The 24,900-nt window shown below is 38.6% G+C and overlaps 1 protein-coding gene across 19 annotated transcripts in view; it reads left to right on the top strand.

Moving 5' to 3' along the window:
* HACE1 (HECT domain and ankyrin repeat containing E3 ubiquitin protein ligase 1) overlaps window positions 1-24,900 on the top strand; it is a 182,639-nt gene that overhangs the window by 20,276 nt on the left and 137,463 nt on the right. For 16 of the 19 annotated variants that reach the window (XR_008548611.2, XR_010158119.1, XR_010158120.1 and 13 more), the window contains one exon: window positions 6,906-7,037. The exons of the other annotated variants lie outside the window; for them this stretch is intronic. Coding sequence is in view for 13 of the 16 variants with exons in the window: in XM_518654.8 (XP_518654.2) it covers window positions 6,906-7,037 (132 nt within the window). In the remaining 3 variants the exon portion in view is untranslated. The remainder of the gene's footprint in view (window positions 1-6,905; window positions 7,038-24,900) is intronic. 19 annotated transcript variants of the gene reach the window in all.

The following is a 24,900-nucleotide window of genomic DNA, read 5'->3' as shown; positions in this document are numbered from 1 at the left end:
ATACAATCTGTCTTACTGAGATTTCCTCAGTTTTATTTTATTTTATTTTTTTGAGACAGAGTCTCACTCTGTTGCCCAGGCTAGAGTGCAGTAGTGCAATCTCAGCTCACTGCAACCTCCGCCTCCTGGGTTCAAGCAATTCTCCTGCCTCAGTCTCCCGAGTAGCTGGGACCACAGGTGTGCGTCACCATGCCCAGCTAATTTTTGCATTTTTAGTAGAGATGGGGTTTCACGATGTTGGCCAGGCTGGTCTTGAGCTCCTGACCTCAGGTGATCTACCCGCCTTGGCCTTCCAAAATGCTGGGATTACAGGTGTGAGCCACCGCGCCTGGCCTTCCTCAGTTTTAATTGTATGTGTGTGTGTATGTTTATGTATTTTAAGTTCTATTCATTTTTATTACTTGTGTAGGTTACCTGTGTAGTTTTATTACCTGTGTACATGGTAGGTTTTCACCACCATAGTGAATATTCTGAACATTTCTAACACCACAGAGATATGTCATGTTGCCCTTTTGTAACCATACCTTTCCCTTTGTCCTTCACATCCCATGGCTAACCTATAGCAACCATTAATTTGTTCTCCATTAGTCATTTCAAGAATGTTACAGAGATAGAACTATATTGTATGGAACCTTTGGGGATTGGCTTTTTTTGTTTGTCACATTCCTTGGAGACTTATCTAGGTTATACTTATCAATAGTTTGTTCCTTTATAATGCTGAATAGTATTCCATCCAGTAGTGGATATACCACCATTTGTTTGACTATTCACCTGTTAAAAGACATTTGGTTCACTTCTGGTTTGAGGCTATTATGAGTAAAGCTGTTAAAAACATCAGGGTACACATTGGGATAAATGTCCAGGAATGCAGTTGTTTTCCATAGTGGCTATACCAATTCACATTCCCACCAACAGCATATGATAGTTCCTGTTTCTTGACATCCTTGCCAGCATTTCTTATTGCCTGTCTTTTGGATATAAGCCATTTTAATAGGGGTGAGATGATACCTCATTGTAGTTTTGGTTTGCATTTCTTTGATGATCAGTGATGTTGAGCACCTTTTTATATACCTGTTTTCCAGTTGTATGTCTACTTTTGAGAAGTGTCTACTCAGATCTTTCATTCTTTTTTTAATCAAAATTTTTTTTTTTTTTTACTATGGAGTTGTTTGAGTTCCTTATATATTCTGGTTATTAATCCCTTGTCAGATGGATAGTTTGCAGTTATTTTCTCCCATTCTATGGGTTGTTTCTTTACTTTGTTGATTTTTTCCTGTCCTGTGCAAAAGTGTTTTAACTTGAAGTGATCCTATTTGTCCGTTTTTGCTTTGGTTACTTTTGCTTTTACTTAAAAGCAAATTTACTCAAGAAATTTGCTCAAGGGGTATTACTCAAGAAAGCTTTGCCCAAACCAATGTCCTGGAGAGTTTCCCCAGTGTTTTATTTTAGTAGTTTCATGTCTTAGATTTAAGTTTTTAATTAATTTTTGTTTGATTTTTGTATATGGCAAGAGATATAGGAGCCTAGTTTCATTTTTTGTGTATGGATATCCAGTTTTCCCACACCATTTATTGAAGAGATGGTCCCTACCTCCAATGTGTGTTCTTGGCACCTTTGTAGAAAATGAGTTCACTGTAGATGTGTGGATTTATTTCTGGATTCTCTGTTCTGTCCCATTGGTCTGTGTGTCTGTTTTTATACCAGTAACATGCTGTTTTGGTTACTATAGCTCTGTAGTATGATTTGAAGTCAGGTAATGATATTCCTCCAGTTTTGATCTTTTTACTCAGGATGGCTTTTGCTATTCTAGATCTTTTGTGATTCCATATAAATTTTAGAATTATCTTTTCTGTTTCTGTGAAGAATGTCATTGGTATTTTGATAGAGATTACATTGAATCTATAGATTGCTTTGAGTAGTATGGACATTTTGACAGTATTGATTCTTCCAACCCTTAGGAATATTTTTCCATTTTGTGTGTGTGTCTTCTTCAGTTTCTTGCATCTTTTTCTATAGTTTTCTTTTAGACATCTTTCACTTCTTTGGTTAAGTTGATTCCTAGGTATTTTATTTTATTTGTAGCTGTCATAAATGGGATTACTTTCTTTACTTCTTTTTCAGGTTGTTTGCTGCTGACATCAGAATGCTACTGATTTTTGCATGTTGATTTCGTATTTTGCAACGTACTTATTTACCAGTTCTAACAGTTTTTTGTTGGAGTCTAAGTTTTTCCAAATACAAGATCATATCATCTGCAGACAAGAATAATTTGACATCTTTCTTTCTAATATGAATGTCCGTTATTTCTTTCTTTTGCCTGATTGCTCTAGCTAGGTCTTCCAGTACTGTTTCTAATAATGGTGTTAAGAGGGTCTTTTGAAGAGCAAAAGTTTTTTAACTTTGAAGTCAAATTGATCAGTTTTTCGCATTATGGATCATGCTTTTGGTATCAAGAACTCTTTGCCTAGCACTCAATCCTGAAGATTGTCTCATATATTTTTTTCTACAAGTTTTATGTTTCTGTGTTTTACATTTAAGTCTATGATCTCTTTTGAGTTACTGTTTGCATAAGTTATGAGGCTTAGGTCAAGGTTTACTTTTTTTTTCTGCCTATGAATGTCCAGTACTAGCACTGTTTGTTGAAAAGGCTGTCCTTCCTACATGAATTTGCTTTTGCATCTGTTTCAAAAATCAGTTGGGCATATTTGTGTGGACCCACTTGTGGACTTTATATTCATTCCACTCATCTGTGTGTCTCTGCTAATCTCTCTGCTAATACCACACTGTCTCTATTACTGTAGCTGTAAGTCTTAATACCAGGTAGAATAATTCCTCTCACTTTATTTTTCTTTGTCAAGATTGTGTTAGCCATTCTGATTCCTTTGCCTTTCCATATAAATTTTAGAATAAACTTGTCTGTGTCTACAAAAAAACCTTGCTGGGATTTTGATTGGAGTTGCTTTAAACTGATAGGTCAATTTGGGGAGAATTGTTATCTTTACTGTGTTGATTGAGTCTTTTAATCCATAAACACAGTATATCTCCACACTTACTTAGGTCTTTGATTTTTTTCATTAGAATTTTGTACAGCACAGTGGGGATTTTGTGCATGTTTTGGTAAGCATATAACTGTTTCATTTTCTTTGGCATAATTATAAATGGCCTTGTGTTTTTAATTTGAGTTTATGCATGTTCAGATGGAAATGCAATTGGTTTTTGGTTTTGCAATCTTGCTGAACTCACTTATTAGTTCTGGGGGACTTTGGGCAAATTGCTTGAGATTTTCTACATAGACAGTCATGTTGTCTGCACGTAGAGACAGTTATTTGTTTATTTATTTATTTAGACAGAGCCTCACTCTGTCACCCAGGCTACAGTGCAGTGGCGCAATCTCAGCTCACTGCAACCTCTGCCTCCTGGATTCAAGCAATTCTCCTGCCTTAGCCACCCTAGTAGCTGGGATTACAGGTGTGTGCCACCATGCCCAGCTGATTTTTGTAGTTTTAATAGAGACGGGGTTACACCTTGTTGGCCAGGCTGGTCTTGAACTCCTGACCTCCGGTGATTCACCCGCCTCGGCCTCCCAAAATGCTGGCATTACAGGTGTGAGCCACCGCGCCAGGCCTTTATTTCTTTCTTCGCAGTTTGTATGTCTTTTGTATTTGTTTCTTGCCCTACTGCAACTTTATTACTTTAAAGTTTTCTTATAACTTTTTACTAATTCAGTTCCAAGGTCTCTCTCAGCTTTGTAAATATCCTCTTAATACGTATTCAGTACCTTTCATGTGCTTGATTATGTCTTGAAGGAGTCTCTTAGGGAGACTTCTGTGCTCTCTTGGCTGGATTGGTTGATACCTAGGTCTGCTGCACAGTTGTTTGGAATGTCTCATCATCTGGGGATTCCTTTTGCTTTTTTCTTGCTTTGGGTTCTCTTGTTATATGGGTCTCATATCCATCTTTTCTGATAACTATTCTGTCACTCTGATGGAGCACAACCCTGAGAGTTTCCTGAGAGTGTGCATGGGAGATGTGTTGCCACCTTGCATGTTTGATATGACTTGAGTCTTTGAGTCTGATTATGTAATTGACAGTTTAGCTGACAATCTAGACAAGATATCATTTTTCCTTAGAATTTTGAAAGCATTGCTTTGTTGTGTTCTAGCTTTGTTTTGAAGTTTAGTGCTATTTGGATTCTTGATTCTTTATATGAAACCTGTTTTGATTTTTCTCTCTAGAAACTTATAGAATCTACTTTGTCCTTAGTGTTCTAAAATCCTGTGATTATTATGTCTTGCTTTGGATTTATTTTATCCATTTCGATGGATAATATTGAGACACTATCAACCTGGAAACTCATGTAATGGGAACTTATGAGAAATATTCATAAATTATTACTTTCATGATTTCTTTTTCTGTCTTTTCTCTGTTTTATTTTTTCCCCAACTCCTATTATTTAAATGTTAGACCTATTCACACTAGCCCTTTAATTTTCCTACTTTTTCTCATTTCTTTTCTTTGTACTTTTAGGGAGACTTCCTCAATATTATCTCCTAATTCTTCTTTTGAGTTTACACGTCTCTATCATAGTATTAATTTCCAAGAGTTTTTTTCCTTGTCTCTTTCAAAAAATAGTATCCTTTTCTCATTTCAGGGATGCAATCAGTATGTTCTCCCTCTGACAGTATTAAATATAGTTTTTTCTTGAATATTCATGGTTCCTTTTTCCCCCTACTTTTTGCTTTAAAAAAATTTTGTAGTTTGTCTTTCAAATTAGATGCATTTATCAGATGTTTGGTGGAAATGGAAAAAGCTATTTGAAGGCTGTCAGCATGAGTGAGGCTTTGTTCACTAGAGGCTTCAGTGTAGGATGATCTCCTTGGACATTTGCCTCTTAGACCTTGCAGTGTCGATTTCTTTAGGCATTTACTCTTGAGCTGGTCATATTCCTCAGAGAAGACTCTTCCAACTGCCCGGAAGATGTTAACAGTCTGCGTGCTGGATAGAGAAGAATGCTTTGTAAAATCAATATTCAATATTTAAACTTGCACTTAATCTCCCCTTTTTAGTGTGGTATTCTTTGTTCAATGTGCCTGTTGTCTCTTACCTAGAGACTGTTTTCAAGCCTCTTGCATTCTATCTGGTTGAGTGGGGGCCATTACTGGCCTTGCACAGTTGGGGAGGGGTAGAGATACGAGGCTCTAAATCTTATTAAATAAACTTTCAACCTCTTTTCAAGAGGTGCATGGTACTTACTATTGATTCTTGAGCCTTTTGGGAGTCCTGTGATCTGAATCACATTTTTTGGGGGGTTTCTCTAATACTGGTGTAGCATTCTGACAAGTCAACAAGTATAATCTGACAAGATAAAAAGCATCATCTACTTTCTTTGCTTCTAAAACTTGCTGTTCTCTCCTCTGTATCTTTATGGATCTAGTCTTTTAAGGAAATACTCTTTACTCTCATTTCCGTGGGGTTTAGGGAAGAAGTAGAGACTGATGCATGGATTAAACCTGCCATTTTAAAACAGGGATTTCATGATTTTCTTTTTAATGAAAAAAAAATCATGTGAAAAATTAATGGATAGCATAGTCCAAAGTTTTAACATTGATTATCTTTGAGTGGTAGACTTATAGGTGTTTTATATATTTTTTACCCTCCTTTTTTTATTTATGTAAGATACATGTGTTACTTGTAAAATACAGGAAGTAAGGAATATAGCATTGCTATGTTAATTACTTTTTAACTTATGTTTGCTTCTGGGAAAAGAAAAATATCTAACACCTTTTCTCCAGAGACAAACTATGCATAGAGTCCAGGATTATCTGAGAAGCAGAGTATTTGATGATTGGGAGCTTAGTATACTTACTGTTTTGAACCATTATGAGTTATTTTAAAACAATTTTTTTTTTTTTTTTTGGAGATAGGTTGTCATTCTGTCACACAGGTAGGAGGGGTGCAGTGTCACCATCATAGCTCATTATAGCCTCAAACTCCTGGGCTCAAGGGATCCTCCCACCTTAGCATCCTGAGAAGCTAGGACCATAGGTGTATGCCACCATGGCCAGCTAATTTTTTTTTTTTTTTTTTTTTTTTGAGACGGAGTCTTACTGTGTTGACAGGCTGGAGTGCAGTGGCACGATCTCAGCTCACCGCAACTGCCGCCTCCTGGGTTCAAGTGATTCCCCTGCCTCAGCCTCCCAAGTAGCTGGGATTACAGGCACGCACCACCACGTCCAGCTAATTTTTTGTATTTTAGTAGAGACAAGGTTTCACCATGTCGGCCAAGATGGTCTTGATCTCCTGACCTTGTGATCCGCCTGCCTCAGCCTCCCAAAGTTCCGGGTTTAGAGGCTTGAGCTACCGTGCCCGGCTGCCCAGCTAATTTTTAAATTTTTTGTAGAGACAGGTTCTTGCTACATTGCCCAGGCTGATCTTGAACTCGTTGCTTCAAGCAATCCTCCTGCCTCAACTTCCCAAAGTGCTGGGATTACAAACGTGAGTCACCACCACTTGGAGCCCCACTGAGTTCTTGATTTTGAAATCTGTGGTAATGTAATCTGCATCTTGATACCGAAGTTTTCCTCATATAAAACCTAATTTCAGCTATTTAGGAGGCTGAGGCAGGAGGATCACTTGAGCCCAGGAGTTTGAGTCCAACCTGAACAACATAGCAAGACCCCAACTCTAAAAATCCCCAAACCTGTAAATAAAACTTAAACAAATTAAAAAAAGGAAAAAAATGACATGGACTTAAAATACCTTTAGTTTTAAACCATTACATGGACTTAAAACACCTTTAGATTTGCATGAGCAAATCACGCCCAGCTGAGAAATAACATTATTTATCTGCTGTTTTTATATAAAACACTATTACACAAATGTTAAGTAACTAAATGACTTCACAGATACATTGGCTGGCTGTGAATGGGCGGACAGAACTACTCCATGACCTTGTGCAGCATGTCAGTGATGTTGATGTTGAGGATGCCATGGGGCAGACAGCACTGCATGTTGCCTGCCAGAACGGTCACAAGACGGTAAGTTGAGCCATGAGGACTTTAAGCTGCATGTGTTTGTTTTTTAAAATTGATTTCATGAAAAGTTTTTCACTGTGCATATTTGGGAACATGAAGCATTATAGCAAAATCTTATTTTCTGCATCATATGGACTTTTTTTTTTTGAGACAGGGTCTCACTTTGTTGCCCAGGCTGGAGTGCAGTGGTGGGATCCTAGCTCACTGCAGCCTTACACTCCTGGGCTCAAGTGATCCTCCCACCTCAGCCTCACGAGTAGCTGGGATTACATGCGTGAACCACTGCACCTGGCCTATATGGACTTCTGATAAATATATTCTGTATGGTTAGAAGAAATAGAAAATAGTGCTTTTGGGCTGGGAGCCGTGGCTCACAGCTGTAATCCCAGCACTTTGGGAGGCTGAGATGGATGGATCTCTTGAGCTCAGGAGTTCAGCCTGGGCAACATAGCGAAACCCCATCTCTACTAAAAATACAAAAAAATTTAGCTGGGTATGGTGGCATGCATCCGTAGTCCCAGCTGTTCCGGAGGCTGAAGTGGGAGAATTGCTTGAGCTCAGCAGTCAGCGGTTGCAGTGAGCTGAGATTGTGCCACTATACTCCACCCTGGGTGACAGAGTGAGAGTCTGTATCAAACAACAACAACAACAACAACAACAACAACAACAAAAAACAGGAAAATAGTGCTTTTATATCTGTTCAAAATATTTGTAATTTGCATTTTGATTTTATTTCTAATTCATAGGTTTTAATAGCCAAACATACTAAATTTTTAAATGTAGTATATTCACACTTAATTTTAACATTTATAATGTTCATTCTGTTCTCAGTTTTAGCAAATAAAACTTCATATTTTATTTTATCTTTTGCTGTTAAGCCTCAATTTTGGAGATTAGATAGTGAGGAAAGTGAGCAATGACACTGGTTAATAGTATGAGTCAGGTTATCCTATTTTTCTACTTGCATTGTGTATGGTACAAGTAACAGTTCTTTCTTTTCTTTTTCTTTTCTTTCTCCTTCCTTCCTTCCTTCCTTCCTTCCTCTCTTCCTCTCTTCTCTTCTTTCTCTTTTCTTTCTCTCTCTTTTTTTTTGATGGAGTCTCACTCTGTTCCCCAGGCTGGAGTGCAGTGGCGCCATCTCGGCTCACTGCAAGCTCCGCCTCCCGGGTTCATGCCATTCTCCTGCCTCAGCCTCCCGAGTGGCTGGGACTACAGGGACCGGCCACCATGCCCGGCTAATTTTTTGTATTTTTAGTAGAGATGGGGTTTCACCGCGTTAGCCAGGATGGTCTCAATCTCCCGACCTCATGATCCGCCTGCCTTGGCCTCCTAAAATGCTGGGATTACAGGCGTGAGCCACCGCGCCCAGCCTCTTTCTTTTCTTTTTCTTTCTTTTTTTTTTTTTTTTTTTGAGACAGAGGCTCGCTCTGTCACCCAGGCTGGAGTGCAGTGGCATAATCTCAGCTTACTGCAACTTCTGCCTCCCAGGTTTAAGTGATCCTTGTGCCTCAGCCTCCTAAGTAGCTGGGATTACAGATGTGTGCCACCACACCCAGCTACTTTTTGTATTTTTAGTAGAGATGGGGTTTTGCCATGGTGGCCAGGCTGATCTTGAATTCCTGGTCTCAAGTGATCTGCCTGCCTCAGCCTCCCAAAGTGCTGGGATTACAGGTGTGAGCCACCGTGCCTGGCTATTTTCTTTCTTACTCTAGGTTTCTAAAATCATGCATTTGTTTTATGACAATGCTTTCCTGTTATTCCTGTGTCCAGACATTTGGCTTTTGAAATTGCTATTTCTCTCTCATTTGAGACTTTACTGCCTTATATAAAGATGGAGAGCTTAAGATTTTAGATTGAATTTCTGCTTTGCTATAATTTTCTACCTTGTTTATGTTTTTAAGTTTTTTCTTTTTTTAACATTTAACATTATTGGTAATAGAATGTACAGGTGTGTGCCAGTAGTCTCAGCTGTTTGGGAGGCTGAGGTGGAGAGGTCAAGATTAGGTGGAGAGATCCCTTTGCCCAGGAGTTGTGGGTTGTAGTGCACTATGCTGCTTGGATGTCCACACTAAGTTTGGCATGAATATGGTGCCTCTCAGGATGCCAGATAGCTTAAGGAGAGGTGAACCAGAACAGGTCAGAAACAGCAAGTCACAACCCCCATGCTGGTCTGTTTGTGGGATCATGCTAGTGAATTACCACTGCACCTCGTCTCTTCAAAAAAAAAAAAAAAAGAAGGTAATTAATTTTCTTGCTGACCATAATAACAACAACAAAACCAACTCAAAGTCAGTACCATTAACTACAAGGATACAAAGTTTGTTTATTTTTTTGGTTACAAACTTTCTGAGTCTTATCTCTTGTTGGGAGAAGGGAGAATTCCTAGTGGAATCTGGATTTTTATCTCTTCAAACACTTTTTCCTTAACCTGGTTTCAGGATGTATGATCACAATTCACAGAATATTGGACTTCTTCAAGATAGTAGGCAAAGGTGACATTGTCTTATGTTTAATATGGTGTTGGAAAAATGGAGGGTTATAGGATCCTTTTTCTGTTTCCTGGAATTTTTTCTGGACACCATTGTTCATTTGCATTTTTTGTCTTTTATCATCTGAAAACCAATGCAGTGTTTTCAAGTATATTCTTCTCATTAGTTTTTACTTAGAGTCAATATTATTAAATTTAAAACGTATTCTATGTGGGAAAAAAAGATGTGAAATGTCCTAATCTTGAGTGACCCAGGTTTTTAAGGCACTATTGCATATTAGAGAATGAGTCTAGCCGATAGCTCTCAGAGGACAGAAGAGCACCTACTTTAATATAAACACCCTTTGCTATAACAGGTGAGCAGAGTGTCATTTACTAAGACTTGCACACCCTACCTGTTGCCCAGGAACTTGGATAGGAAAATACTGGGATTCAGATTAGAAAAAGATTTATAAAAGCTAATTTTAGCTGCTTCGAACCAGTATAGAAGCAAGAATTACTAAGAAAACCTTGTTCAAAACATGTGCATTACAGGCTGCATTAAAAATTTAGAATTGCCTTCTGAAGTTACTGAAAATTAGGTGGTATAAGTATAACATACTCCATATGTTTTACAACCTAAAGCAAGTGTGGTAAAATAATGGAGAATTCCTCATAGTCAGATGCCTTTGAACAATTGTATTCTCAGAAGATTTATAGGGAGTCTGACTTCATTGTGATGAGTTTCACAGAATGAGATTTTGCAGACAGAGTAGAGGAGGAGGGGTACAAAAAGTCATGTTGACTTGTGGTTGATTATGTAATGGCCAACGGGATTTATTCTGTCATAGTTGGTCAATTATAGTTACCTGCAATGATCATATACAGGTAAAGGGAATGCTTAGCACTGATTATTTTCTGGATCGTTACCTATGATGATCATATAAACATAAAGGGAATGCTTAGCACTGATTATTTTCTGAATCATTGTGTGTATCTTTATTCCTTTTTCAATTAGGACAAGAGGGAATCTTGAAAAATTAGTCTATTTCTTTTCCTCCTGGCTGAAGTATAGTTCTACAAATCTGTGTTCATAGTTGTGCTAATACTGCCTGTTTCAGAATTACTCATATATTTCTGGGACACATTCACATCTCAGTGTATAAGTGTATTGTCTTGAGTTGCATGTGATTTACTGGGCTATGAAATATGATGTTATAGGATAAAGTTTACTGATTTATTAAAAACCATTTGTATATCTTTCCATAAGTTGAACACTGAGTGTATAATGCTTTGTCAGGTATCCTAGTGACTCAGTGGCAAGTCAGAATGGCCTTTTTGTTGTTCAGAACTGGTGTCCATGTAGACATATACCAGTGCATGTAAGTTTCAATATTTTATTTTTAAGCTTAGGAGCTTACATAATTCTGATTATATATATTTTATAGAATAAAATAGAAAACTTTAAATGGGGAAAAAATTCCATTAAGAAATAAAGCACATGAGCTCTTTTCAAAGAGGCATGGATGATAAATCCTCTGAAATTCGCCTTCTAATCTCATCTTAGAGTAAATCTGAGGAGTGCATGAAAACATTTTGAGCAACTAGCTAAGCGCCCTAAAACTTTGTAGAATATATAGCTAAATGCTATATTCTTGCTTCAATTACAAGAAGTGCTTTTTCAAATTTATATTACATTTTTTAAGGATAAAAGATTCGGAAGATTCATTTTTGTCATAACTAAGAAATTGAGTAATCTTAAATATGATTTCATATAGATGCAGCTGTTGCATTAGAGGTAAACATGATAAAGGTCTCATTTTCCTCTTGGAAGGAAGTGGTTTGGGCAGTTGAAGAGTGCACTCTGTTTTTTGTCATTGTAGCATAATAGCACCATGATTTTAAACTACTTCTATCCGTATTTAATAATGATCAGATGAAAGGAATCATAACTTCTTAATAATTTTATTTTTATATAACTTTTCTTAGATCAACTGTTAAACTCCATTCTTAGCTGTATCATACCAGAATTCTGGTATGTCTTTGGATACTGATTTCAAAAAATCATTTCAAAGTTTGGTTATTCAACTGGAGATATAATTTTACTGGTGATATAATTAAGGAAAATGTGAACACTTTGGAAGGCATTTAACAGCAATAATACCTACTGCTATTATGATTGTTATTAATATGTGTGATGTGATTCTGTAAAAGTACACAGATCAGTGTCTAGAGCCTTTATTTATTTATGCTTATACAAGAAGCTGGGCCCAGTGTGTTGTTTTTTAATTTCAGTTTTAGCAAGTTGAGTAAAACCTAACACTATTCTCTGTAGGTATAATTTATTAACACTTTTTGGACCATAAATTAAACCTAGTTTTTGGTAACTTTTTCTTTAAGATTTATAAATGTGTTGAATTGCCAAAAATGATTAATTACAGTCTTCTCAGAATAACGTGGATTTAGAAACCGTAGAGAACTGTCAAATAGTTCAGTCTAAATTTCTGTAAGTTAGATTACATGGCAGGATTAGTTAGGGACTAATTTGTAATTTATTTAAAAATAATTTTCACTTTTATCAGAATAAACCTTATTAAGTTTATGTAACTAAACACAAAGCTTCACAACATAAAATGATAGTTGAACCCTTAGTATAATAGACTATATTAGATAGAACTGACTGCATTTTTTTACTAAAATCATAGACTTGTTAAGGAACAGTGCTCAACTATGTTCAGTCAGCTCTCTTGGTATCTTTAGCCAGCTTCCAAGTTTTTCATCCAGTTACGGACAGCCATGTAAACTTAATTGAAAACATTTTCCAGACATTAATTAGATTCAGCCTTGCGGCACAAAGGTAGGTAGACTAACATTTCAGAGTATATTCCTAGGGTCAGAGTAATTGTATTTATTCTAATGCTAGAATTCTCCTTTAATCATTTCTAAGAAGTTGAAACAAATAGTAGAAAGTTCTCTTACCACTGTTACTTTTATAACACAACCAGATGATAATGATTTTTGCCAGATACTATGTAAGAGTTCAAAGTTCTCAATAGGTGAAGGTGGACAGGTTTTTAGAGAAGACGTGTGTAAACCAGTCACTGATTAGTGAGTTGGGAGTTTTACTTAGTGTATAAGTTATTTGTGCATTGCCATAACTCATGTCATCAGAATTATTTTTAATAAAAAAAGTAAGGACACTTTTTTTGTTGTTTGGTCTCCTTTTAGCTAGTGATAATACCACAACTTTGATTTTTACTTAGAGTTTTATTATTGAATATCTATTCCTTTTTACTTTGATCAGTGTTTTGAGAGTTAACATTGATAAAGTAGGGCTGCCTTGGATTTCTTGCTTTGTAATTTATCAGTGTATTGGGCACAGGTGGTCTTGGTTAGTCACCGCCTTCAATTAAATGACTTGAGATTGACCTACACATTAGGTTTGTATGTTCGTTTTCCACTCAGGATATTGTTTTATCACTTGAAAGGTTATGAAGTCTGTTGAAATATGTTATTTCTTCTTAAGGATCTCTTGAAGGCCATATGAAAATCCCCTATGCTTTTCTTTTGCGGTTCCTCCTCAATAGTTTCTTATTCTGTAAGGAGGAGGGAACCGCATTCTAGATAATCAATGACTAGGGGAATAGATAGTTTTTTTTGGTGGGGAGAGAAGGGGCGGAATTGGGCAGGGAATTTGCAATTCTAAATTTTTTTAAAAGTCTGTTTTGTCGATCCAGTTTTAGGCATGTAGCTCTTAAAATTATGTATATTAATGTAGCGTAGCTCTTAAAATTATGTATATTAACTTGAAAAATACATAGGTAATCATTTATCAGTCACCTATTTATGTTGGCATACTTTTACGTGTTTGCATTTAGTAAATTGTAAGCCACTGTGCTTAATTTTAGCAAGTAAATGAGAAGCCATGTAATTTTAAAAATAGAAGGTATGACCATCATTGTAAATCACAATTGTTAGGTTTTTTGGGCTTCATGGCTTATAGATCAGTGCATTTTTCACAGAAGTATTTGTGGGATTTTAGGGGCAAGAAATTTGCTAAAATAAATTGAATCCAAATCATAGAAAATCCTGGTTTATTTTTCTGGATAGCACTGATCACCATCTAGTACACTACAAATTTTGTTTATTTACATCTTGTCACTTTATCTTCCCTTTCTACTATAAACTTCTTGAAGGCAGTTTTTTTTGTCTGTTTTGTTCATTGTTGTAACTCGAGTATCTAGAGTCGTGCATAGCACATAATTTAGAGCAGTGGTCTCTAACCTTTTTGGCACTAGGGCCCAGTTTCATGGAAGACAAGTTTTCCACAGTCAGAAGTCGAGGGGATGGTTTTGGGATGAAACTGTTCCACTTCAGATCATCAGGCATTAGATTCTCACAAGGAACTTGTGCCTAGATCCCTTTCATGGGCAGCTTACAATAGAGTTCATGCTCCTATGAGAATCAAGTGTTGCTGCTGATCCGACAGGAGGCAGAGCTCAGATAGTGATGTTCACTTGCCTGCCACTCACCTCCTGCTGTGTGGCCTGGTTCCTGATTTAGAGTAGTGCATAACACATTATCTAGAGGAGGGCATAGCACATAATGGGTATAGATTTTTGTTGAAAGATGGAAGAAACTGGTGGAGGGTGTCCAGATTCTTGGCATTTTGAACAAAGAATTGGACAAAATACACAAACAAGTAATGAAGCAGCAAAAGCAGATATTTATTGAAAACAAAAGTATACTCCACAGGGTGGGAATTGGCCCCAGCAGCTGCTCAAGGTTCTGGATACAGAATCTTCTGGGGTCTGAATACCCCATATATGTTTCCCATTGGCCACTTGGTGTTCGCCTCATGTAAATGAAATGGTGGCCTGCAATCAATCAGAGGCTGAAGTTACAAAGGTCACACCCCTATGCAAACATCTGATTGGTTGTGGGAAGCAACTATCAGAGGCTAAAGTGAAGTTACAAAGTTGCACTTCTGTGCATTTGAAGACTTGGCCCTCAGTCTGATTGCTTGCACATAACTACCTTCAGTTAGTCTGATTGGTTGCTATGTGCAGCCAATCCGAGGTTGGTTGCTGTGTGCAACCAATCTGAGGCTGAAGTGAAGTTACAGAGTTAGACTCCTATGCAAACGTCTGATTGGTTGCTTTTTACAACCAATCAGTGGTACTTTCAATTTCCCATCTGCCTCGCAAAGAGGTGGGGGTTTGCAAAGGTCGCTGGTCCTTTTGTTACTTAGGCGTGGAAAGTTAGGGTTTTCCTTCCAATTTATTTCTAGGAAGTCAGGGTGAAGTGGCCTTAGGTTCCCTGACTCCAGACCCTATTCTCCTGCCTCAAAACCACTCAAATGCAGGATCATTTTGATCCATATATTCTGCCATTTTCTTTGCATTTCTTTTTTTTTTTTGAGACGGAGTCTTGCTCTGTCGCCCAGGCTGGAGTGCAGTGGCGCATCTCAGCTCACTGCAAGCTCCACCTCCCGGGTTCACTCCATTCTCCTGCCTCGGCCTCCCGCGTGGCTGGGACTACAGGCGCCCGCCACCACGCCCGGCTAATTTTTTGTATTTTTTTTTTTTTTTTTTTAGTAGAGACGGGGTTTCACCGTGTTAGCCAGGATGGTCTCAATCTCCTGACCTCGTGATCTGCCCGCCTCGGCCTCCCTAAGTGTTGGGATTACAGGTGTGAGCCACCGTGCCCGGCCTTCTTTGCATTTCTAAATGTTTGTCACTTTTTTTCCTTTTGTATCTTTAAGTGGAGTGTATATTGATAGTGCTGATTCTTACAAAAGGTTGTATCTGTTTGTATCTATTGCTGAAAATTTCTCCTTTTGAGAATCCTTAGGGATTTTAAAAGTTTAATCCAGAATTTATTCTCTTGAATTATGTTGTGCCTTATGCTTTGATACAATTTAAAACTCTCAGGTAGTGTTGTTTCTTCAAGAGCCTTTATGTATTTATTTTAACTTAATAAATGCTCAGAGTACATTTTCATCTAAGTTTTAACCTTTGGGCACACATGAACAGTTTTCACATAGTTGAAAACATTGATTATCTTGTAGCACTTTGGAAGAGTGTATGTGGAGTCTTGAAACTCCGTTGTTAAATTCCAGTTGTTAAGACCAGGCAATAAATACATCATTATAGTTCTACATAGCTATTTATCATTCATGATATCTCAATATCGTATGTGTGTATTGTCAACAAGAAAATAATTTGTTATTGTGGTTAGACCTTTTGCTTTACCACTGAAATATTGTTACTCTGGATTATTTGAGAATGAGACTCCATTTTGCACACTACTGTATGTCCAATTAAGGAGTAGTAAGAGACTTGGGAGGGCTCACCTTCCGAACAAGCCTCAGTAGAAACAGCCAGACTAGTAATGGGATGGGTTGGATAAGTGTTAACAGCCTCTGTCCCCTCGCCTAACACTAAGTAGACCTTCCTTATTATCCTTACTGCTCATCACTGTGCAGTCTGCTAATTGTTGAGGTGAGTACATTTAAGGTTTCTTCTGTACTTGAATTGTCTTTACTTGCTGTCCTCAGAGAAATGACTGGAGAGTTTCTTAAAACTGTGATTCAGGTTGTCTGTGACTTTCTAGCAGCTTTTCTTATTATGCCATTTAATCAATAATTGACTGAATTCTGCATTTTCCTTTCCCTTCCTATTTTAGAGCTTTTACAAAAAGAAAACTGCCAGCAAACATCTTTTTTTTTTTTAATTCACAAAGATAGATGACTTTGCACTCATTTCAGTGCTGCAAGGCAATTTTTTATTCTTTAAAATTCCTTTATACATTTTTATCCTAATTCTAAGGGAAGTAGGTTTTTCTCTGTTTTTTGATTTTTGGTTTTTATTGGGGGATTGGAGCAACATTTTATCTGCAAGTGCGCTATTGAAAACTTTAAAAATATGTTTCTTTTAATAGTTGCATATTTTGAGGATCTTCATTGGGCTGTTTTTTTTAAAAAAATAGAAAAGTAGAAAGATTTATGAATGGAAAATAAAATGCTGGAACAAGTAATTTCCAATTTTTTTTTTTTTTTTGAGACAGAGTCTCGCTGTGTTGCCCAGTCTGGAGCAGTGGCATGATCTTGGCTCACTGCAACCTCTGCCTCCCAGGTTCAAGCGATTCTCCTGCGTCAGCCTCCGAAGTAGCTGGGATTACAGGTGCCCACTGCCATGCCCAACTAATTTTTGTATTTTTAGTAGAGACAGTGTTTCACCATGTTGGCCAGGCTGATCTTGAACTCCTGAGCTCAGGTGATCCACCTGGCCTCCCAGAGTGCTGGGATTGCAGGTGTGAACCATTGTGCCCAGCCTCCGATTTTTTAATCAAGTGTTTTTCTCTCTTAAAAAAAAATTAATGTCTTTGTAGGATATATTAAAAGTGATAGCAAAAACCACAATTACTTTTTCACCAACCAAATACAAGGCTATGACAGTTTATATTGTAAATCATGCTTTTTTTCTATGATTTGCTTCAAGTTTGTCTCACCAGTTTGATGAGAACAGTAGAGGAGTATGTTAGTCTAATGGCTAAATTGTTTTTATATTGTAAGCGCTACAGTATAAATAGAAATGCGAAGCAGTATAAAAAATACATGGTTTAAAATACCATTACTTTTTTTTTTGGAGACAGGGTACAGGCTGGAGTGCAGTGGCGCGATCTCTGCTCACTGCAACCTCCGCCTCCTGGGTCCAAGCAATTCTCCTGCCTCGGCCTCCTGAGTAGCTGGGATTACAGACATGCACCACCACGCCAGGCTAATTTTTGTATTTTTAGTAGAGACGGGGTTTCATTATGTTGGCCAGGCTGGTCTTGAACTCCCGACCTCTAGTGATCCGACTGCCTCGGCCTCCCAAAGTGCTAGGATTACAGGTGTGAGCCACCGCGCTCGGCCTACTTTTTTTATTTTTTATTTAGAGACAGGGTTTCACTCTGTTGAACCGGCCGGAGTGTAGTGGTGCGATCATAGCTCACTGTAACCTTGAACTCCTGGGCTCAAGTGATTCTTCTGCCTCAGCCTCCCAAGTAGCTAGGGCTACAAGCACGCACCACCACACCTGGCTAATTTTTTTTTTTTTTTTTCCTGAGATGGAGTCCTGCTCTGCCTCCCAGGCTGGGGTGCAGTGGTGTGGTCTCGGCTCACTGCAAGCTCTGCTTCCTGGGTTCACGCCATTCTCCTGCCTCAGCCTCCTGAGTAGCTGGGACTAGAGGCTCCTGCCACCACGCCTGGATAATTTTTTTTTTTTTTTTTTTTTTTTTAGTAGAGACGGGGTTTCACCGTGTTGATCTCCTGGTCTTGATCTCCTGACCTTGTGATCTGCCTGCCTCAGCCTCCCAAAGTGCTGGGATTACAGGCGTGAGCCACCGCACCCGGCCCACGCCTGGATAATTTAAAAAAAAATTATAACTTTCTTTTGTAGAAATGGTGGTCTCACTATGTTGCCCAGATTGGTCTTGAACTCCTGGCCTCAAGCACTCCTCCCACTTTGGTCTCCCAAAGCCCTGCGGTTACAGGCATGAAAATAGCATTACTTTAAAACCATACACAAGTAGCTGTCTAGGTACTTAAGCTTGACTCTGTAATAGTTATTTAGTAGGAAGTTACTAGATTATCTGTGATTAATGTAGTTTATGAAGATGTGTCAGATTAGCCGTTAGTACTAAATAAATACTATTTAGTAATCTGAATTCAGAAGAATTATAATGCCTACTTTTTGATAAATAGAATAGTGATTATGAACATGGACTTGGGTTTTAATCCCTGCTTCACTGTTTACTTATGTGTTAGGGTACAAATTACATGATCTCTTTGACACTCAATTTCCTGCTTATAAAAGTGAAGAGAATATCACCTTCCTCGAAAGATGCATTAAATGAAATGATAAATGCTTATTAGCACACTGTCTGGGTACATATTAGTGTTATTTACGTTATATCATTACATAGTTTTAACAGTATAGTTTTTATAAATAGTATATTTTGTTAAAATTTCTTTATTACAGTTTCTGGATTGTTAGGTTTTAATTGCATGCTAATATATATTTTCAGTGTATTGGCTTTCATCTCTCCTGAGCCAGTTGAGAGTTGAAGACTTATTTTCTATAATTTCTTTTTTTTTTAACTTTTATTTTGAGTTCAGGGGTACAAATACAGGTTTGATACACAGGTAAACTTGTGTCACAGGGCTTTGTTGTACAGATTATTTCATCACATAGGTAGCCTAGTATACATTAGTTATTTTGCCTCATCCTTTCCCTCCTCCCATCCTCCACCCCTTTGAAAGGCCTCAGTGTATATTGTTCCCCTCTGTATCCATGTGTTCTCATCACTGAGCTCCCACTTATTAGAGAGAACATGTGGTATTTGGTTTTCTGTTCCTGTGTTAGTTTGCTAAGGATAATGACCTGCAGCTCCATTCATGTCCCTGAAAAGGACATTGTCACGTTCTTTTTTATGGCTGCATAGTATTCCGTGGTGTATATGTACCTCATTTTCTTTATCCAGTCTACCATCGATGGGCATTTAGGTTGATTCCATGTCTTTGCTATTGTGAATAGTGCAGCAGTGAACATATGTGTGCATGTATCTTTATAACAGAATGATTTATATTTCTTTTGGGTATATACCCAGTAATGGGATTGCTGGGTCAAATGGTATTTCTGTCTTTAGGTCTTTGAGGAATCACCACACTGTCTTCTACAATGGCTGAAATAATTTACTCCCACCAACAGTGTTTAAACCTTCCTTTTTCTCTGCAACCTGGCCAGCATCTGTTGTTTTTTGACTTTTTAATAATATCCATTCTGACTGGTGTGAGATGGTATCTCATTGTGGTTTTGATTTGCATTTCTCTAATGATCAGTGATGTTGAGCTTTTCTTTCACATGATTGTTGGTCACCTATATGTCTTTTTTTGAGAAGTGTCTGTTCATGTCCTTTGCCCACTTTTTAATGGGGTTGTTGTTTTTTTGTAAATTTGTTTAAGTTCCTTATAGATGCTGGATATTAGACTTTTGTCAGATGCATAGTTTGCAAAAATTTTCTCTTGTTCTGTAGGTTTTCTGTTTATTCTGATGATAGTTTTTTTCGCTATGCAGAAACTCTTTAGTTTAATTCGATCCCAACTTTCAATTTTTGCTCTTGTTCCAATTGCTTTTAGCATCTTTGTCAGGAAATCTTTGCCTGTGCCTAAGTCCTGAATGGTATTGCCTACATTGTTTTCCAGGGTTTTATGGTTTTGGGTTTTACTTTTTTTTTTTTTTTTGAGACGGAGTCTCGCTCTGTTGCCCAGGCTGGAGTGCAGTGGCACAATCTCGGCTCACTGCAAACTCCACCTCCCGGGTTCAAGCGATTTTTCTGCCCTAGCCTCCTGAGTAGCTGGGATTACAGGCATGTGCCACCATTCCCGGCTAATGTTTGTATTTTTAGTAGAGATGGGGTTTTGCCATGTTGGTCAGGGTGGTCTCAAACTCTTGACCTAGTGATCCACCAGCCTTGGCCTCCCAAAGTGCTGGGATTACAGGCGTGAGCTGCTGCACCTGGCCTGGGTTTTACATTTAAGTCTTTAATCCATTTTGAGTTAATTTTTGTATATGGTGTAAGGAAGGGTTTCAGTTGTTTTCCTATAGCTAACCAGTTATTACAACACCATTTATTGAATAGGGAATCCTTTCCCCATTGCTTGTTTTTGTCAGGTTTGTGGAAGATCAGATAGTTGTCAGAGTGCGGTCTTATTTGTGGGTTTTAGATTCTGTTTCATTGGTCTATGTGTCTGTTTTTGTACCAGTACCATACTGTTTTGCTCACTATATCCCTGTAGTATAGTTTTAAGTTGGGTAGCGTGATGCCTCCAACTTTTCTTTCTGCTTAGGATTGCCGTGTCTATTTGGGCTCTTTTTTGGTTCCATATGAATTTTAAAATAGTTTTCTCTAGTTCTGTGAAGAACATCAATTGTAGTTTAATAGGAATAGCATTGAATCTATATAAATTGCTTTGGTTAGTGTAGCCGTTTTATTGATACTGATTCTTCCTGTCCATGAGAATGGGATGTTTTTCCATTTGTTTGTGTCATCTCTGATATCTTTGATCAGTGGTTTGTAGTTCTCCTTGTAGAGATCTTTCGCCTCCCTACTTAGTTGTATTCCTAGGTTTTTAATTCTTTTTGTGGCAGTTGTGAATGGGAGTTCATTCTTGACTTGGCTCTCAGCTTGACTCTTGGTGTATAGGAATGCTAGTGATTTTTCCACGTTGGTTTTGTATTCTGAGACTTTGTTGAGGTTGTTAATTGGCTTAAGAAACTTTTGGGCTGAGACTGTGGTATTTTCCAAATATAGTGTTATGTCATCTGCAAACAGGGATAGTTTAACTTCTATTCTTCCTATTTGTTTGGCCTTTTGTTTTTTTCTCTTGCCTGATTGCCCTGGCCAGAACCTCCAATACTGTGTTGAATAGGGGTGGTGAGAGATGGCATCCTTGTCTTATGTTGGTTTTCAAGGTAATGCTTACAGGTTTTGCCCATTCATTATGATACTGGCTGTGAGTTTGTCATAGATGGTTCGTATTATTTTGAGGTATGTTCCTTCAATACCTAGTTTTTTAAGAGTTTTTTTTTTAAACATAAATCGATGTTGAATTTTATCAAAAGCCTTTTCTGCATCTGTTGAGATAATCATGTGGTTTTTGTCTTTAGTTCTGCTTATGTGCTGAATCACATTTATTGATTTGTGTATGTTGAACCAACCTTGCATCCTTAGGTTGAAGCCTACTTGATTATGGTGTATGAGCTTTTTGATGTGCTGCTGGATTCTGCTTGCCAGTGTTTTTGTTAGGGATTTTTGCATCAATTTCATCAAGTATATTGGTCTGACATTTTTTTTTATTGTATCTCTGCCAGGTTTTGGTGTCAGGATGATGCTGGCTTTGTAGAATGAGGTAGGGAATAGTCCCTTCTCAATTTTTTGGAATAGTTTGAATGGGAATGGTAGCAGCTTTTCTTTGTATATCTGGTGGAATTCAGCTGTGAATTCATCTGGTCCTGGGCTTTTTTTGGTTGGCAGGCTTATTTTCTGTAATTTCTATAACAGTAGTGAACACCGTTGCTACTTTCCATCTCATTCCTATTTTGGGACCTTACAGACACCACTTCTAGGTCAATGATCAGAGGAAAGCCATGATTAGAAGGCCCACGTAGTCCTTCTCTTATAAAATAGTGACCGAAATACTTGTTTTTCTTATATTTGAAAGCTATAGTTGACTACTTGTTTTCAGTTTAGAGGAATTACATAGATTATAATATAGTTTTATATAACAGTGTTTTTATTACATAGATTATAGAATTCATGTTGGGGTAGAAGTAAATTTAAATAGACATGTGAATACTATGTCTTAAAAATATTTTATTAGTATTAAAATCTTCTGATAAGAATGCTAGTCCCTTAAACCACCTGTCCTCTTTGTTAAGTCATGATCACCAGAGGCAACAATTTTCAACTTTCTAAACTTTTCCTTTAATATGTATTTCCAAATAACAAGCTTCCATGGCTCTTTCTCAGTTTATGACTTTTAGATATTATGTAATCATTTCTTGTTATGGTAAATGATGATTTATAAGTTTTGATTAGACAATATTGGTTATATATAGTTAAGAAAGTATTGTTTACTGCTCAGTCAAGTAGTGAACTGTAATAACGTTCTTTTTTGAGGATGGCTGTTTTTCTTGAAGTTAATAATTGGGTTTGCTCAGTTTTCTTTGTATGAATCAGCGTTTCTTCATCTATATGCTCCTATAAAATATCTCTTCCTACTCTCTACAAAGACAGATTCATTAGATAGTTTATCAGTTCCATCTTTCTTTCTCCTCTATATTAATTCATTTTACCTGATATAAAGAACTACCTGAGGCTGGGTAATTTATGAAGAAAAGAGTTTTAATTGACTCACAGTTCTGCAGGCTTAACAGGAAACATGACTGGAAGGCCTCAGGAAACTTACAATCATGGTGGAAGGTTAAGGGGAATCAGACAGCTTCTTCACATGGCAGCAGGAGAGAGAGAGTGTGTGCGAGGGGGAAGTGCCACACACTTTTAAACCTACAGGTCTTGTGAGAACTCATTCACTATCACAAGAGCAGCAAGGGAGAAATTTGCCCCTATGATCCAGTCACCTCCCCCCAGACCCCTCTTCCAATTTGACGTGAGATTTGGCGGGGACACAAATCCAAACCATATGATTCCACCCCTAACCCCTCCCAAATCTCATGTTCTTCTCGTATTGGAAAATACAATTATCCCTTCTCAACAGTCCTCCAGTCTTAACTAATTTCAACATTAACTCAGAAGTCCACAGTTCAAAGTCTCATCTGAGACAGATAAGTCCCTTCTGCCTATGAGCCTGTAAAATCAAAAACAAGTTAGTTACTTCCAAGATACAGTGGGGGTACAGGCATTGAGTGAATGCTCCAAGTGGGAGAAATTGGCCAAAACACAAAGGCTACAGGCCCCATGCAAGTCTGAAACCTAGCAGGGCTGTCATTAAATCTTAAAGCTCCAAAATAATTTCCGTTGACTCCGTGTCTCATATCCAGGGCACACTGATGCATGGGTTGGGATCCTGAGGCCTTGGGTAGCTCCACCCCTGTGGCTCAGCAGGGTACAGCCCCCTAGACTGCTTCCACAGGCTGACATTGAGTACCTGTGGCTTTTTCAGGTGCACTATGCAAGCTGTCAGTGGGTCTCCTATTCTTGGGTCTGGGGGGTGGTGGCCCTCTTCTCACAGCTCTACTAGACAGTGCCCTGTGTGGGGTTCTAACTCCACATTTCCTGTCTGCACTGCCCTAGTAGAGGTTCTCCATGAAGGCTCTACTCCTGCAGCAGACTTCTTCCTGGACAGCCAGGCATTTCCATACATTCTCTGAAATCTAGGCAGAGGTTTCAAAACCTCATCTCTTGCCTTCTGCACACCTGCAGGCCCAACACCACGTGGAAGCTTCAAGGCTTGGGCTTGCACCCTCTAAAGCAGTGGCCTGAGCTGTACCTTTGCCCCTTTTAGCCATGGCTGGAGCTGGAGCTGGAGCATCTGGGACACAGAGCACTAAGTCCCGAAGCTGCACAGAGCAGTGGGGCCCTGGGTCCGGCCTGTGAAGCCATTTTCCCCTCCTAGGCCTCCAGGCCTCTGACGTGTGGGGCTGCAGTGAAGGTCTCTGACATGCCCTGGAGACATTTTTCCTGTTGTCTTGGTTATTAACATTCAGCTCCTTGTTACTTATGTACACTTCTGCAGCTGGCTTGAATTTCTCCCCAGAAAATGGGTTTTTGTTTTCTACTGCATGGTCAGGCTGCACATTTTCCAAACTTTGTGTTCTGTTTCCTTTTTTTTTTTTTTTTTTTGAGTTGTAGTTTTGCTCTTGTTGCCCAGGCTGGAGTGCAATGCAGTGATCTCGGCTCACTGCAATCTCTGCCTCCTGGGTTCAAGCAATTCTCCTGCCTCAGCCCCCCGAGTAGCTGGAATTACAGGTCCCTGCCACCACGCCTGGCTAATTTTTGTATTTATAGTAGAGATGGGGATTCACCATATTGGGCAAGCTGGTCTCAAACTCCTGACCTCAGGTGATCTGCCTGCCTCAGCCTCCCAAAGTGCTGGGATTACAGGCGTGAGCCACTGTGCCTGGCCCTCTGTTTCCCTTTTAAACATATTCCAATTTCAAACCATCTCTTTGTGAATGCATGTAAGTGAATGCTTTCAGAATAAGCCAGGTCACATCTTGAATGCTTTGCTGGTTAGAAATTTCCTCCACCATAGTCTGGGCATGCTGGGTCAGGCCTGTAATCCCAGCACTTTAGGAGGCCAAGGTGGGTGGATCACTTGAGATCAGGACTTAAGGACCAGCCTGGCCAACAGGGTGAGACCCCATCTCTACTAAAAACAGAAAAAATTAGCTGGGTGTGGTGGCGCACGCCTATAATCCCAGCTACCTGGGAGGCAGGAGAATCACTGGAACCTGGGAGGTGGAGGTTGCAGTGAGCTGAGATCATGCCATTACACTCCAGCCTAGGAGACAGAGTGAGACTTTGTCTCAAAAAAAAAAAAAAAAAAATTTCTTCCACCAGATACCCTAATTCATCTCTTTCAAGTTTAAAGTTTCACAGATCTCTAGGGCAGGGGCAAAATGCTTCCAGTTTCTTTTTGCTAAAGCATAGCAAGAGTGATCTTTACTCCAGTTGCTATTAAGTTCCTCATCTCCGTCCGAGATCAACTCAGCCTGGACGTCATTGTCCATATCACTATCAGCAGTTTGATCAAAACCATTCAACAAGTCTCTGGGAAGTTCCAAACTTTCCCACATCTTACTGTCTTCTTCAGAGCCCTCCAAACTGTTC

Source organism: Pan troglodytes, chromosome 5 (assembly GCF_028858775.2).
Source record: "Pan troglodytes isolate AG18354 chromosome 5, NHGRI_mPanTro3-v2.0_pri, whole genome shotgun sequence".
In the NCBI taxonomy this organism is placed as follows: Eukaryota; Metazoa; Chordata; class Mammalia; order Primates; family Hominidae; genus Pan; species Pan troglodytes.
The sequence above is the reverse complement of the archived record's forward strand: the minus strand, read 5'-3'. Positions and strand labels throughout refer to the sequence as shown.